Raw genomic sequence first — 17233 nt, forward strand, 5'->3', positions numbered from 1 at the left:
TTTTTGCCATTATTTGCAAAGCCAAAAATCTACAAAAAAAACTTTCACACAAGTTTTGTAGTTCTCCCATTCTGGAAATTAGCTGGTCCTTTATTCATACTCTTGGTTCTTTAAATACTTTATACTTTAAATAAGACCAGCAAGTTTCCAGGGGATTTGGGTTTGGGATTTAGGTTTGGAGAGTTTCCTGGCCAATTTGTTGAAACCTTTATGAGGTTCTCTTAAATCAATGCCATTGCATTATTTGATATATGGTAATTTGCTTCATCTTTCATTTAAAATGCATTTTTAATATTCATAGCTTCTTTATAAGCTGGTAAAATACGTTAAACATATAAATCACCATTTGCAGAGACGTTTTCATTAATAAAATGAAGCTGAGTTTTTTATTGTGTAGAAACTTTAGTGCCACCCTTATATATACAGTACTGTGCAAAAGATAGTAGCACCTAAGAGTTTTTTTAAAAAATGTACATTTAAGTAAATATAAGTAAATAATATTAATTTTATTTTAAACAATATCTTAGTTTAATTCTTACTAAACCAAACTAAGATATTGTTTAAAATAAAGCTATATTTATTTATTTTAGTAATAATTATGTTAATAAAATAATTTTTTTATTAATATTTATTAGATGGTTTCAACTCATATCATTTTTCACCCACTTATAATGTTTGTTCATTTATTAAGGACAAGGATCAACACTTGAAATTGATTACATCAACCAATGTACTATTTATTTTGTTTAAATTTATTATTATTAAATATTTTTTAATAATTAAGAATGTGGAGAAGAATTTTTAGTTACTGTTGAGTTCTCGTGTTAACTACAGATTTTTTCATCTAAAAAAAATTTTTTTTTCAAAAGTTTTGTTTTATAATAAAATTACTTTTCAGTACTAATAAAATGCCAAAGATATCAATAAATGACAGAAATCGCATTATTGTTTTACAAGAAGAGAGCTATAGTGAAGTTAAAATAGCCGTGTGAATTGTTCGTGAGCATCAGCTTAAAAAATAGTTAAGAGAATATAATGAAACTGGTGATCTAGTGGATAAAAAGAGGTCTGGTCATCCAAAGAAGGTAAGACCACGTGATGAACAGTTTTTAAAAACAACACCGCTACAAAATCGCAAGAAATAAGCGCAGAACTCGTTCAAGATCTTAAAAGAGCAAGTGGAACTTTAGTACATGAATCTACTGTGCGACGATCTTTATTAAAATCTGAATTAAAAGGCTGTGTAGCAATTAAAAAACCTTTACTACGCAAAGGTAATGAAGAAAAAAGATTAAAGTTCGCCAGAGAGCACAAAGAACGCCAGAAAAATCAATGGGACAAGGTATTGTTTACAGACAAATCTAAATTACATATATTTGGGACAAATAGACGTCAGTATGTTAGGTGAAGAAAGGGAGAGGAATTGAAGGAACCATGTCTAGCATCAACAATCAAATATGGTGGAGGGAATATTCAAGTTTAGAGGTGTATTTCAATAAAAGAGGTAGGGGATATTGTTAGAAAAACGGAAAAGCTTACAGGTGAAAAATACAAAAATATTTTACACAACCATGTGCCTTCTGGACGACAACTGATCAGGGATTATCTTATCCTACGACAGGATAACGATCCCAAATATACTTGCAAATTAGTTAAAAATTATTTGCCAAATCTGGAAGAGGAGGGAGTGCTTCAAACCATGCCTTGGCCTCCTCTGAGCTCTGAACATAATCGAACATGTGTGGGACTACTTAGACAGAAAGATGGAAATATTGCCAACAAATGTAAATGAGCTTTGGAATGCTCTCAAAGAAGAATGGTACAATATCTGTATCACATTTGTTGAAAATCTATATAAAAATATAAAAAAAAGGCTCCAAGATGTTATTGTAAAAAAAGGTGGTCACATTAAATATTAGTTAAGTCTCTATGTATAGTTATAAACTTAAATGCTTTTAATAAAACTTGTATTATACTACACAATTTAATAAAAAATATGTTTGTACCTATATTTTAGTTTTAATTTCATTTTGTTTGACATTTTATCCTGAATATAAAAAATTCTCTTAGAGGCTACTTTCTTTTGCACAGTACTGTGTGTGTGTATGTGTGACATTAATTTGCTTACCAGCTTCTTGCTCTCTTATATCTGGAAAAAAGAACAGAAAAACCATAAGAGTTATTAATGAAAACATATAATCAAAACATATAATTTTTCATAATTTCACAACATTTCTAATCTCTTGAGCATTGCTTGAGGTTTTAACAGGTATTAGAAGGAAGTGATAAAGTCTTTATAAAATTTTGTCAACTACTTTTTTTAATTTTACATAGTTTATTATAACTAAAAAATATTTTATTCAAAAAGTAACTTGACATTTGCTTACCAACATTTTGCTTTATTGTAGCTGGAAAAAAGAACAGAAAAACCTTAAAAGTTATTAATGAAAATAAAAAATTGCATAAGAAAATATATAATCTAAAAGGATAAAATGAGAAGAAAACTAAATGACTGTTTAAAATTAATTATGTTAAGCCCTAAAACTATATGTTAATAAAAATGAAAAAATGCATTCAACTGAAAAACGTGTTTTAAATATTTAATAATGATCTGCATAAGTTTAGTCTCTTGTCTATTTGAAATATTAAAACTTTTGGTGGCCATCATTTTTTTGTTGCTTTTTTTCAGTTAACTGATATTTTTAATTTAACAGAGACAGTCAGCATATTTAAAAGTAATTCTTTAACTTACCAATATAAAAAAATAAATTTCTTGGTTCATCTGGAAAAGATAAAAACTTTCAATATAAATTACAAATCAAATGAAGTTTTCAATAATAAAATGAATCAAAAATTGATTCTAAATTTCTTTAACACTAGTCATGAACTTACCTAGCACAGCATGAAGCAAGGAGTTTCTTTCTTCATATGAAAAAAACATATCATTAAAAAATCAATGCATTTTCAATACAATTCACAAACATGATTATCAAAGGAAGCATAAAACTTTTCATGAACTTACCAAACATGGAGTTACTTTCCTTCTTTGAAGTTTTTAAATTAGCAAACAATTTCAAAAAAGGTCCTCCTTTTTCATTTTTCAGACCACAGATCATTGGCAAGCAGCTTCGCAATTTTCTATTACTAAGAATCTCCTCAGGACTCAAATTAATGTGTGCATGTAGTGAAGCACAAAACTCCATCAAAGTCAGGTGAACAAACTGATATTGATAACCAAGCTGTGACTCAACTTTTTCAATGAAACCTAAATCATTACTTTCAATGTCACCAATATCTTCAAAATAAACTTCCATTTCCTTTTGAGAAAAAACAACTTTGCTTTCATTAAACAAATGCCAAGCAACTTTACAAACTTTTAAAATCAATTGCTTGCTACTCTCCTTTTCCATCAACTTATAAACTGGTTCATTGTTTCTGTTTATATGCTTTTGCAAAAAGTATAGAAATATACAGCAATACAACTCTGTTGTACTGAAGAATGAATCAGAAGCCCTGAGCATGGATGAACCAATAACTGTACACATTGCTGATAAATAAAAAGGGACAGATGCCATTGCTTTAGCTATCTGAGATGAGTTAAGAACATCTTTTATGGCTTCTTTTGCATTTCCAACTCTTTCTACATACTCATTTATTCCAAGGTCATTAAAACCCATTATTTGAATGACTAACTTCTCCCTACATTCTGTCATTTTATTTTTATATTGTAATATAGCTCCAACTCTTCCAGCAACAACACATTTGTATTTGTGAAAGTCCAAAATATCTGCTAACACATTAACAATGGGATGATTGCCTGGATTTAGAGAACTGTGATTTATTAATTCATCCAAATAAGCAAACTCATCCAGCCCATCTATCACAAACAACATTGAAAAGTGTTCACAAACATCACATTCTTTAAATAAATTTTTGTAGAAAACATTTAGCAACTCGTTTATGCTAACAATATTTTGATATTGATTTAACTTTCTACATTCAAGGTAAATAACAAGATCAACTTTTTCCCATAAGGTATTACTGGCCCAGTCAAGTAAGCATTTTCTGAGCAAACAAGTTTTTCCAATTCCAGCAATACCACAAATCAAGAGTAAAGGTAGTTTTTTTGAAAATACTTCATAAAACTCAATTGGTTTGTAAGTTGTTTGTTTGTGAAGGAACAACTCTAGCTCAGCAATATTTAAAGTATCTCTCTCTGTATCATTTGCATCAACTACTGTCATTTCTACAAACTTGTTTAAAAACTCAACATTAGTGGGACTTATTACATTGTGTTCAAGTTGATCCATTTTTTCATAAGTTGTTTTATAAAACTTCTTCAGTGCTCCACACATTTCTGAAAGAACATTAGCATAAAAAAAGTGTTTGGTGTGAGTTCAGAATAGAAAACTTAAAATTAGAATTTGAATTAAAGCTTACAGGGGATTATTAATACACTCTGATATCCAAAAATACACAACCAACTGCATTTTTTTTGTTTTTTACTTAAATCAAAACAAAAAAAATTTTATTTAAAAAAAGAAACTTTTTAAAATCTCCGTTTTTCAATGGAAAGGTATTAAAGCAAAGTTGTAATAGGATCTAATGAAAAATTTAAGATTGTTAAAAACAATTTTAAATATAAAACAATAAAAGATTTTTAAAAGCTAAGTTTTAATGCTTTTATAATTATTTTGTATATAATGTGTTTGTGTGTATATTAATCATTCCCCTTGTCCTTCTTCCCTATTTCCTGAACTTATCACACTTTTTAAAGTCAACTTTATTATATGAATTTTAAGCCTTTATTGTGTGACCAATTTGCTTTGGAGGCTGTTTTTGTATATTCCTTTTTTTATTACATATTAACTTATTATAAAAGTCATTCAACTGAATCAATATTATTTTTGTTGTTATTAGTACTTTTAGTGATTTTATTATTATTGTTATTATCATTATTATTGTATCAACAATAAAAATAATAATCATTATAACAACAACAACAACAAATAATAATAATAATAATAGTAATAATAATAATAGTAATAATAATAATAGTAATAATAATAATAGTAATAATAATAATAGTAATAATAATAATAGTAATAATAATAATAATAATAATAATAATAATAATAATAATAATAATAATAATAATAATAATAAGAATATTAATAATAACAATAATAACAACAATAATAATAACAATAATAATAATAATAATAAAAATAATAATAATAATAATAATAACAATAATAACAACAATAATAATAACAATAATAATAATAATAATAAAAATAATAATAATAATAATAATAATAATAATAATAATAATAATAACAATAATAATAATAATAATAATAACAATAAAAATAATAATAATAATAATAATGATAATAATAATAATAAAGACAGTAATAACAATAATAATAAAGACAGTAATAACAATAATAATAAAAACAATAATAACAATAATAAAAATAAAAATGATGATGATAACATTAATAATAATAAAAACAATATCAATAATAACAGCAACAATAAAAATAATATTAACAACAAATAATATTAACAACAATAAAAATAATGTTAATAACAATAAATATAATTAGAAAAATAATACCAACAACAACAACAGAAATAAAAATTTTTACATTAGCTATAAGTAAAGGTAAAGAGAAGTATCAAGATAATACTGAACTTGTACAATTATCTCCCACCAATATTCCAATTGAATGAAATTATGATGGCAGATCATTGCTGACATTAAATGAGAAACTTTCAAAAAAATAGATGCGATAAAGAAGAACAGTTTTTTAAAATCATTATTATCATAAAAAACTGCATAAAAAATAATTGAAAACAACCGCAAAAATGTTTAGACAAAATTTAGCATAACTTTTAGTTTATTTTTATATCACTTATAAAACCCACAAAAATCTTTTACAATTGGCTTGTTTCTATAAAATGTTTGGATGTTCTAACAGAGAAAATATTTTGAAGAGGCCATCTGACTTTAACACACTTTCTTAGTTTGTAAGTTTGGATATCACAACTCCTTTCAACTTCATGACTTTTTCAGAAAAGGTAACAATTTCACAACTAGCTGTTTCTAATCTTTTGAGCTTTGCTTGAGATTTTAACAGGTGTTAGAAGGAAGTGATAAAGTCTTTGTAAAATTTTGTCAACTACTTTTTAATTTTACATAGTTTATTGTAACTAAAAAATATTTTATTCAAAAAGTAATTTGACATTTGCTTACCATCTTTTTGCTGTTCTGCATCTGGAAAAAAGAACAGAAAAACCATAAAAGTTAATAATGAAAACAAAAAATTGCAGAAGAAAATATATAATCTAAAAGGATAAAATGAGAGGAGAACTAAATGACTGTTTAAAAGAAAAACTGAATAGATAAAAAACTAAAGGAGTCTTTTACTCAAATGATTATAAATATAACTTTGAATAAAATTTGAATAAAGTTTTTTTTATAATAAATAGAAGATTTAAGAAATGAAATCATTTACCAACATTGAACAGAAACTAAATAAAAAGTAACCATGACAGTTATTCATTAAATGTATTAGAAGAATTATCATATACTATATTTTAAAAAAAACATCAGGGGAATCAAAAGACTAAAAAATAATAAAAAAAGACTAAACAAATCGATACAAAATAATAAATAAAAACAGTCTTCTACTGAATTGGAATAAAAAATACAAAGAACGTAAAATCATTTAAAGTTAAATCTCATAAAAACTAAATTTAAATTCAAAAAAATAGAAATTTGATGTTTTGCAAATTAAAACATTTATGTAAACAAATAAGCAATTTAAAACTTCACAAAACAAAACCACATTCAGGCAACAACAACAATATCAACAACAACAACAACAACAATAATAATAATAGTAATAATAATAATAATAGTAATAATAATAATAATAGTAATAATAATAATAATAGTAATAATAATAATAATAATAACAATAATAATAATAATAATAATAATAACAACAATAATGACAATCATAATAATAATAATAATAATAACAATAATAATTATAATAATAATAATAATAATAATAATAATAATAATAATAATAATAATAATAATAATAATAATAATAATAATAAAAATCATGATGATGATGATGATGATGATGATGATGATGATGATGATGATGATGATGATGATGATGATGATGATGATGATAATGATGATGATTATAATGATGATGATGATGATGATGATGATGATAAACAAAAACAACAAGAAAATAACTAAAAAAGTAGCTATTAAAAATATAAGGTCAGAAAATTACATCTTAATACCACAGCTATGCTATTAATTTAAGCATCATAGAAATTAAGCATCAACATTTGGTTTTTTGATTTTAAATGAATAAAGTACAAATTTCTATAAATATCAATCTTTTAAGATAAATCAAATTTTAGAAAGTTTACTGAAGTTGGACTCTTTATGCGCTTAACACAGCCAGGTTTTTGGTGTGACTGGTTTACATTCATATGTAAAATTGTTTTGAATGAAATCGGTTTTGATTGAATAGCAAATCTGCACAGTCTTTAAACAAAATAACATAAGGTTTGTGAGATATTGCAATTTTTTTCTGAATTAATGCAACTTTGAATGTTTAAATATATAAATTATTTTTAATATAGATTTATTTGAAATAATTTACACATAAATTTTCATTTTAATTGGTATTATTTGATGAAAATTGAAAAATCAACACTGATATCAACAGTTGTTGTTGTTATTATTAAGAATTATGATGCTTTCAAATGAAAATTTGAAACAAAATGACTAAAGTAAGACAACATTTTGCTTTTCTGAAAAAGATTGAGCTAATTGGATGTCTTAAAACATGCTTTTAATCGAACACATAAATTAAAAAACCTGGCAACTTAAAGAACGCAAACAAAAGTACACATTTTTAAAATTATAAATAAACCAATAATAAGATGATTATCTCTAGCCATACATATTCTTGGTAAACTTATTAAAGAGTTGGGTTTTTTAGCAAAAGAACAACATAACAACAAGATAATGCCATGTCTTTCAGCAATAATTGACTAAGATTGTTTATAACAAAAGAAAATCAACACAATGAATTTGCTTGCAACAGCCTATACCTTAATGGCATTGAAAATTTGTGGGCTTGGTTGATTCAAAAGCTTGCAAAATGGCAATTATTCAACAAAAATAATTTGATTAAAAATATATATTTAAAGTATTTTACTTTTTCTAACAAGGATTAAAAATGCTTCTTCAAAGACAAGAGTTATTTAATTGTTAAAGATAATTATTGAAAAAATTCAATAATTTAACAAAAACAACTTTTCAAAAAGAAGTTTTCTTGAAATTTATTTTCAATTTGCAATTATTATTTTGAATTATTATTATCTGAATTATTATTATTATCTCAATTATTATCTGAAGAGAGACATACAAAAACTACAGGAAACTCACCCAATAAGGTTATATCTTGTAAAACATCATTTCTTCCCATAACTTTCAGAGAATTCTGAATGCATGTTCTGTAATCATTTGGATGCTGTTGGTAAAGTTTCTTTAAGAAAATTTCAATTTTACACTTTCCTCTCGTCAAATCATCATGACCTACTAGATCAACATCCACATCATGATCTATTTGATCATTAACAGCATCTACATCATTAAAACTAGTGTAACGTGCAAATATTTTCCACTCTAATGCCACTTTATCTTTTAAAATATTCACTACTTTTGCATCCATTCCTAAATAAAAATTATTTATCACCTGCTATACTATGAATACTTTAATCAAATATATGACCTTCTTTTCAATAATTTTCAATCAACAAACATATACATTCTAATGTGTTTCATTAACAATTTTAGTACTGGTTACAAAATACAGAGGTTTAACTGATATAAGAAACCGTTGAGTCACAGCTCTCATCAGCAAGAACTACTTGAAAACAAAACAAGTGGCAAACAACTTAAGTTTTAAAAACATTATTTAAATGAGAGACTGACTATCAGAACTGAAACTAAAAAGTTGACATCAATACTTTCTCCTGTACCAACCTGTGAAGAAGATGTTTTAACATTTTATTTGACACATGAGGTTTAATGGGTAACAACATTAACAGTTGTTACCCATTAAACCTCATATGTCAAATAAAATGATTTAAATCCTAAAATGTTTAATTTACAACAATATTCAATTCGAAAATTCTGAAAACTTAGCATGTTTAAGTCTTGTCTATGGACCAGGAAAGAAATGATACTGATATTGTTGTTGTATCAAGAGTTTACACTGAAGAGTAAAAAGTGAGCTTAAAATGTTGCTTTACATCTTTTAAAAGCCACCAATAAAAATTGACTTACATTTACATGTGAAGATTCAAATATAACTTAACAATACTATTGGTGTATATTCAAGTTCTGATACTGCCAACACAGGAAATAAACAGTGAGACTCCAGTCTCTATTTACATAAACTTTTCATTTTTGGTACAAAACATTATATTTATATTATATTTATATTATGTTTATACTATATTTATATGTTATTCCATTCCGGAAAGTTCTACGACATTTAATGTTATGGATTTAATAGTTTTAATAGTTTTTACCAGTGAAAACCAAAGAATTTTAAATATGTGTTTGCGGTTATTTATTAATATTTTTGAAGGTTATTTTAGGAAAAGCATAAGGTATAAATAGAGGAGAAAACTACATTATATTATATTTATATTATATTTTATTTATAGATAACAGTGTTTTCAATTTATAACAGTTGTTATATTTTTTGATGAGATTGATACTATATTAATTAGTAACAGTTGCATTAAATTGGTGACAGTCATCTCTTACTTATGGATAAAAATTATTTTACTTATTGAAAGTTATATATATTCAAATGTAAATTTGAATAGTTTTCAAAAAAAAAAGAACAAAAAAAAGAAGAAAAGCAATAAGATTATTTTTTTAAAACTCCCATTTTCCTTTTTTTTTTCTTTTTTCTTTTATATTTAATAAAATTTGAAGATTGAATCAAGAAAGAACATAATTACTAACACCATTCAAATTGGCAACAAACAATACTTCATGCAACATAACATAACAGCAATGCACTCTTGTTTTATAGCAAAAACTGTTGATTATCATCAGATTAATTTTTTTTTAAAAACTGTTGATTATCATCAGATTAATTTTTTAGCTTAACAAAGAAATGGGCTTAATTGATATTTGGGTTAAATTGACACATGAGATTAAAACTTTTGTAGACAATATCTTAAAAAACAAACCTGCCAATTTTTTTTTTTTTTTTTAAAGAGTGTAAAACTAATCTCTAGTGTATTTTGATAAGAATATTCAAATATTTCTTTTTGAAGTTATTCGAATATTTTTCAAATAATTTTCAAACAACTAAACTTTTTCACTTAAACTTTTTTATGCTCACTAGTAAGCAATAAGCAACAATTTGAAAGCAAAAAAAAAAAAAAAAACAGGCATTTCAATTTAAGAAAAAAACTATAAATGCTATACGAAGCATTACAGATTTATTTCAGAATCTTAGAATTTTAAATGTCTCAAATTATATCAAATGAACGATAATGTTATAGATGAACGAGAGGTGGTGATGTCACTTGCAAATTGTTCAATCTTAAATGACAAATTCGTTTGGTAAACACTTTTTCTTTTAAATTTGTAATTTTCTTTTTACAATTGCAAATGCGACAGCTTTATGCAATAGTATTGATCCAAGCTTAATTTTACGGATACATAATGAAATGAGGCAACATTGCCTGAAATGTATCGAGAATGGTAAATTAGAGATGTTTCCTTTTGTTACTGTGTTAGACAATCATAAAAGGTGTGCTTCTTCTTTTGACTTGAAATCTGTTTTTGTATGTGCAGGCAAAAGAATGATAATTGATTGTCATTTGAATTTTTATTGTTATGCATTTATAATCATGTATTATTTCTGCTGGTATTGTGTTTAATTAGAAATCTTGTAGAGACATATAGGAATGCTTTGTCAGTGTTATTTAGTATAAACTTTAACATTCAAGTTCAGTTGATAATATCAATGTCTTTTAGATTTTTATATTTACAGGGGTTGGTCAAAATACTACAAACACCAGCTTTAAAAGAACAAAATCTTCAAAATGAAGAATTTTTTGTTGCTTTTTAGTTAATTATTCATGTACTTTATCATGTTGCTCTAAAAATTTTTATTTTTTTTTCAAATATCATAATTAAGAAATGAATAAAAAAATAAAACTTTATTGACGGACTTTTAGTCAAATTTCAAAAGAGGACACTTGTTGGTGCACGTATGGCAGGCGCTAGTGTTACAGACATAATAGAGTTGTTTGGAGTTTTAAGAAGCACTGTATCGAGAGTCTGCATTTGCATTTGAACAGGAAGGAAAAAACATCTAAGCAATTTAGTTTTTAGAGTTTTGATTGACTACTTCTCAATTTTCTGTACTTGATGTATAAATATGACAGAAAAAGAGCGTCATCCTAATCCTCGAGCAAAAATTGCGCTTTGTTCAATATTCTGGAAAAATGTATTTTGAGTAACGTTCTTAGCACGGGCTGACTTTACTGAGCTCTTTTTGTATTGAGATGTATATTTAAATATTTATATATACACCCGATTGCTTTACATAAAAGATGGGAAATAAATGTTTAGTATTAACTGTGTAGTTTCTTCAACGTCGTTTTAATTTAAAGCATTTTACAGCGAAAGAAAGAGTTATGAATTTAGGTCACATTTTTTTTTTTTTTAATATACGCTATTTAGGTGACATCGCTGTCGAGTGAAACTCGTGTGTTTTACAAAGCTCAGTTTTCTGCAGTAAATGAATTAATTTTATTTCTCCTGAACTGTTCTTGCAAAAATATCAGAATAATTCTACACGAATTCGCGCTGTTAATACCAATCTAAAGTTTAAGTTCCCATTTATCTGTGTTTGTGGACATCTATTTATATAATTTAAATTGAACTCTCATTTAACGTTCAAAAAGCAAAGAACTAGAACTGGAAAGAAAAGAGTATTTTGTGGTAACCAACACACTTTATCATCACCAACATCAATGACAAACTCAAAAAAATATTCAGACATTGATACAAGTTCTTCAAGATCAGCCAGCAAGATTGAAAATATTAAAAATGATATTCCAAATAAAAATGATGAGAAAATAAATGGTTATAGAATAATTGATGTTGAAATTTTAAACACTATATTTGAATCTTTATGTTGTCCACAGTGCATTAACGATAATAGCTTGGTATTGAAAGAAAACTTTGTGAAAAAAAAAAGGATATGCTTCAAATTTAATATGTTGCTGCAGTGTTTGTGGATATAGAAAAGATTTCTATACATCTAAAGTTTGTAACCGCACTCATGATATTAACCTTCGTAATGTATATAGCATGAGATCAATTGGGCAAGGGTATTCAGGACTTGAAAAGTTTTCTGCATTAATGAACCTCCCAAGTCTGATGAGTAAAAAAAATTACAATGGTTCTGTAAAGGTTGTTACTGATGCTGTTACTACAGTTTATGCATTGATTGACTCGTTTATGCATTGATTCAACTAATTTCATGCACATCACGCGAGGTACCTTCAGCCAGTACTCATTCAAAAGTTGCTTTAAATGCTGAGTTGATTGAATTTCATGGTGTCAGTTGATTGTCGATCAAAGACCAAATATTTTCGATTGGGTTGAGATCTGGTGATCTAGGGCAGCAGGGCATCACATTGAACTTTTTTTTCAAAAAATATTCTTTGATTGAGTGTGCTGTATGAGCTGAAACCCCGTCTTGTTGAAAGATGAATTGCTTGCTTCTGCCATACAAGTGTCTGATTGATGGAACTAAACACGTTTCCAATGTGTTCTTGTAGGTGTACTGATTAATTCGGCCTTCATACAGCTCACAGAAGCCTATACCTTTGTGAGAAAAACATCCCCAGATGCTAATCGAACCTCCATCGCCTTGTCGACGATGTTGCAAAAACCTGTCTGAATATTTCTCAGTTGCAAATCTTTTGACATAGATTCTTCCCTTGCGGTTTACAACTTGAAAGTTAGCTTCATCACTCCAAATAACTTTTGCCCACTGTTCTACAGACCAGTCCAGCTTTTTTGGACCACACTCGTCGTTTACGTTTATCCGTGATTGAAAGAATAGGTTTTTTAGCAGCTATGTACGTTCCAATACCTTTGTCCAACAATGTTCGTCTCACGAGCTCTCTGCTAACTTTTGGATTATTTTTTGACTCATTGAAGATTTGTGCTAGCTTTTTGTAGCTGAGTCTGGGGTTTTCTCTGCTCATTCTGAATATACCATTTTTGTCACGGTTGCTGAGTTTGGATGGTCTCCCAGTACGAGGCATGTCGGAGACGTCCTTGGTAAGTTCCCAGGTTTTGATGGTTTTTCTAACGCAATATTTAGAAATGTGAAGTATTTTGCCTATTTGAACGTTTGTGTGATTTTTTGTCCGCGCCATACCAATAACTTGCCATTTGATGTCACTAGAAACTGATTTTCGACCCATTTGCACGCAATTGAAATTAATTTGAAATTCACAATATTTTAAGTTGATTTTTAATGAATTAAAAGCTGCCTGATGATGTTGTGATGAACTTTTTGATTGAAAAACTACTCAATTATTTGCTAATTAATTGATAAATTCGCTGCGAAAAAAAATTTCGCAGCGGATTTATCAATTAATTAGCAAATATTGATCCTAAATAAAATTGTTTAAACTTTTGTGAAACCTCTTAATTGGTATCACCTACCTTTTAATGAAATTTCTGAGTAAACGGTAATGAGTCAAAACCTACTTTTTTTTATTCTATTAACAAATAACCTTTTTACCAAATTGGAAAAATAATTATTTTGATATCTATTTCCGTTAGATTTTTATTCAAGAAAAACCGAAGATTAGATCTGAAAATTCTGCAATCGTTTAAACTTTCTTGAATAGCTGTACAAATCTCATAGTTGTAACGTAAATTGTATTGGCTCAGCAGGAAGTATGGAAGTGACTGGTGCCAAACGTATATTTAGTAGATCTGTCAAAGAATATGGATTGCGATATATTAAATTTTATGGAGATGGTGACAGTAAAAGTTATCCAGCTGTGAAATCTACTTATCCTGGTGTTGAAGTTGAAAAGTTAGAATGTGTTGGGCATGTTCAGAAACGAGTTGGGACATGTCTAAGAACATTAAAAAAAAACATGAAAAACCTCTGTGGCCGTGGAAAATTAACAAACAGTCTTATTGATAAGCTTCAGAATTATTATGGGATTGCGGTAAGAAGTAATAAAAACAATCTACAAGGCATGAAGAAATCCATTCATGCTACACTTTTTCATGTTGCCTCATCAAAGGAAAATAACCGGCATACTCACAGCCCAATTGGTGAAAACAGTTGGTGCAGATATCAGAAAGATAAAGCAACAGGCAAATCAACATACAAACCAGGTGCAGGACTTCCACTGTCAATTATAAAACATTTAAAACCAATATATGCAGATTTAAGTGAGGAATCTTTGTTAAGTAAATGTTTGCATGGGCAGACACAAAATCAAAACGAAAGTCTAAATGCAATGATTTGGGATCGAATCCCAAAAACGAAGTTTGTCAGCCTAACACAGTTAAAATTTGGAACATATGATGCTGTAGCAAACTTTAATATTGGTAGAAAAAGTTCTATTTTAATTTATAAACAGTTAAACATGACACCTGGAAGATATACATCAAGTTTGTGCGATAGTCAAAATCGAAAACGCATTTATTTAGCTGGATATAAAAATCTAGAGTCATCCAAGAAGCGGCGAAAGATTCTACGAGGGTTGTAAAAAGCATCAAAGGACAATTTTGAAAACTTTGAAGGAAGTATTAGTTAAAGGGAATTGCAATATGACAGTTTGAATATATGTAGTTCTTCGGATAAGTTAGCCGGGGCATTAACTGTTTTTTGGTTATTTTTTCAATATTTTCTTGGTTACCATAGCAACAAAACACAATTTTTAAAAATTTTCATTCTGAAACATAAAATTTTGACATTACATATTGTTTAAAATCAATTTTACTGTTTGAGCATGAGTTTTAACATTTTTGGGGTACTTCCCCCTTAAGTGACAAAAATTCATTATAAGGAATGCTTAAGAAAACTGCAACCAACCTAAAAAGTTAGCGTTCGGCTGACGGTGGTTTTATAATTGAACTTCTTTGTTTAGTTTTTAGCGCATTACTTTGCCTCGATTATATTTTTATTCAACTAATAACAGAATAGGTTTTTTTTTGTGTATGTTTGTGTGTAAATCATGTTTTGAATACTTTTAAAAAATCACCAGTATTTTAAATAAAGTTTCATTTTTCTAAAACAACAATTTTTTAATGAATAAAAAAGTCAAATATACAAAATGTTCATAATCGTGAATTCCCCCCCCCCCCCCCAATCTCTACAACAGAAGAATATTTGGTACCTTTACTGCGTGCGAAAATAGAATATGAGCGTGTCATTATTTTTTAATGAAATTTGGCAGGTACATAGAAAATAGATATATAAAATTGATTCAAAAGTTAGAAAAAAAACCCATCATCCCTTCAATTTCAATTCACTTTCAGAACAGGAATGAAGTTTTCAATAGCAATGAAATCACTAAAAACGTTAGTAACTGCAAAAAATAAAACAAATTGCAATAAACTTACAACACTCTACTTTTAAAATATTATCTAAGTCAATACAAAATTCCAAAAAAAAGACGAGAAAAATCCATCCGTACAACACCTACCTCGAGCACGCGGAGAAAAAATGGTCACAGATTTTATCTTTAAAATCGGTGCCGTAAATCGCAGATACGCACGTACCTACCACTGATCTCTATAATAACTGGATAGCGCAACTCAGAGCAAAACTTCTAAGTTTTTGACGCCAAAATCGCCATATTGGAAAGCCCCAAAAATTTAAATCCCGTAAGCTTTAAGTTCTGTTTTTCTACTAATCGCTTTAAATACACGGTATCAGATTACAGCGTTCTGGGGCTTTCCAATATGGCGATTTTGGCGTCAATTTTGATATTAGAGATGCGCTATCCAGTTATTATAGAGATCAGTGGTACTTACATATAGCCGTTAAATAAGTAGCCGTAATATGACGCTCGCTTGTCTGCTTTTTTTAACGAGCTACTTATTTAACGTGACACCGAGATTTCTGCGGTCACGTGATACTTAAATAACAGGCAGAATGGAGCACCCTCGTGCTGCATTTTCTCAAATAATTTCAAAACTAGATATCTTCCGAAAAATTGTAGCTTGAGAATATTTTCTATTACTAATAAGATTCACGTACCGTAAAAAACCTCAATATTTAAAACGGGTGTTGGACACCAGTGACCCAAAAGTTCCAATAGCTCTTAGCCTCCATTTTACATCTTCTACCAACCAAAGGTAGAGTTAATAAATGTTAACCACAGTATTCACCCGTGTGAAAATGTAAGGTCTAGAAAAAAATGGCTGCTTATAAGAGAGAAGATTAGAAATACAAAGTTGGTTGTATTTCAAACTGCTCACTAGCTTCAACCATCTAGGTATGACTGCAGTTTTCTATAGTTATATATAGCAGTTACTACAGTTTTAAGGCTTTAACTCAAATATGTAAGCTAGGACCTTTTACTTATCCTAGCTTGTTTCAGGAAGACCCATTCACAAATTAATGGGGACTTTTAGCCAGCAACAAGCTAAGCACATTGTGCAAGTGCGTCGTGGCAGGGCGGACAAACACCGAGAAAAAAACATCGTTGAGCGACTCAACCGGACACTTGCCTTAAAATTACTTTGACATCAATGAGCAAAAGAGTTTCTGCTGAATCCATGGGGTTCTTCCAAGCGTAGCTCTGAACGGATGCGAGCTTTGCCTGAAGTTGGGCGTACACTCAACAATGATTAATGATATTTTACAAATAAACGAATAATTTAGTAATTGCCAAAAGAAAAGATTTTAACAAACAGCTGAAGTCATACTTTTCTGTGCTTCAATCTTTTCATTAAACGAATTTCTTTTGTCAAGTGTAATAATGCACTTGCTAAAACATTTAGTCTTTGAAACTATTACTGAACTCATATTACATAAGGTTTTTTCTCAATCAAAACAGAAAACTTCTATTGGAAGCATCATCACGATGTTACTTG

At 28.0% G+C, this 17233-nt stretch overlaps 2 protein-coding genes across 2 annotated transcripts in view; both read right to left on the bottom strand.

Moving 5' to 3' along the window:
• Positions 1 to 17233, bottom strand: part of LOC149894923 (uncharacterized) — a 156838-nt gene that overhangs the window by 77984 nt on the left and 61621 nt on the right. Inside the window, exons 2-3 of the mRNA XM_090076764.1 lie at positions 16165 to 16331; positions 11617 to 11967 (exon numbers count right to left, since the gene is read on the bottom strand). The gene's annotated coding sequence lies outside the window, so the exon portion shown is untranslated. The remainder of the gene's footprint in view (positions 1 to 11616; positions 11968 to 16164; positions 16332 to 17233) is intronic.
• Positions 1 to 17233, bottom strand: part of LOC149894929 (uncharacterized) — a 127249-nt gene that overhangs the window by 14559 nt on the left and 95457 nt on the right. Inside the window, exons 2-8 of the mRNA XM_090076758.1 lie at positions 8495 to 8782; positions 6263 to 6283; positions 3023 to 4357; positions 2893 to 2922; positions 2753 to 2782; positions 2388 to 2408; positions 2129 to 2149 (exon numbers count right to left, since the gene is read on the bottom strand). Coding sequence (XP_089932884.1) covers positions 2129 to 2149; positions 2388 to 2408; positions 2753 to 2782; positions 2893 to 2922; positions 3023 to 4357; positions 6263 to 6283; positions 8495 to 8780 — 1744 coding nt within the window. The 5' untranslated portion in view covers positions 8781 to 8782. The remainder of the gene's footprint in view (positions 1 to 2128; positions 2150 to 2387; positions 2409 to 2752; positions 2783 to 2892; positions 2923 to 3022; positions 4358 to 6262; positions 6284 to 8494; positions 8783 to 17233) is intronic.

This window comes from Hydra viridissima, unplaced genomic scaffold (genome assembly GCF_058129835.1).
Source record: "Hydra viridissima isolate aposymbiotic clone 2 unplaced genomic scaffold, HvirCarnegie_v1 scaffold_1, whole genome shotgun sequence".
NCBI lineage: Eukaryota > Metazoa > Cnidaria > Hydrozoa > Anthoathecata > Hydridae > Hydra > Hydra viridissima.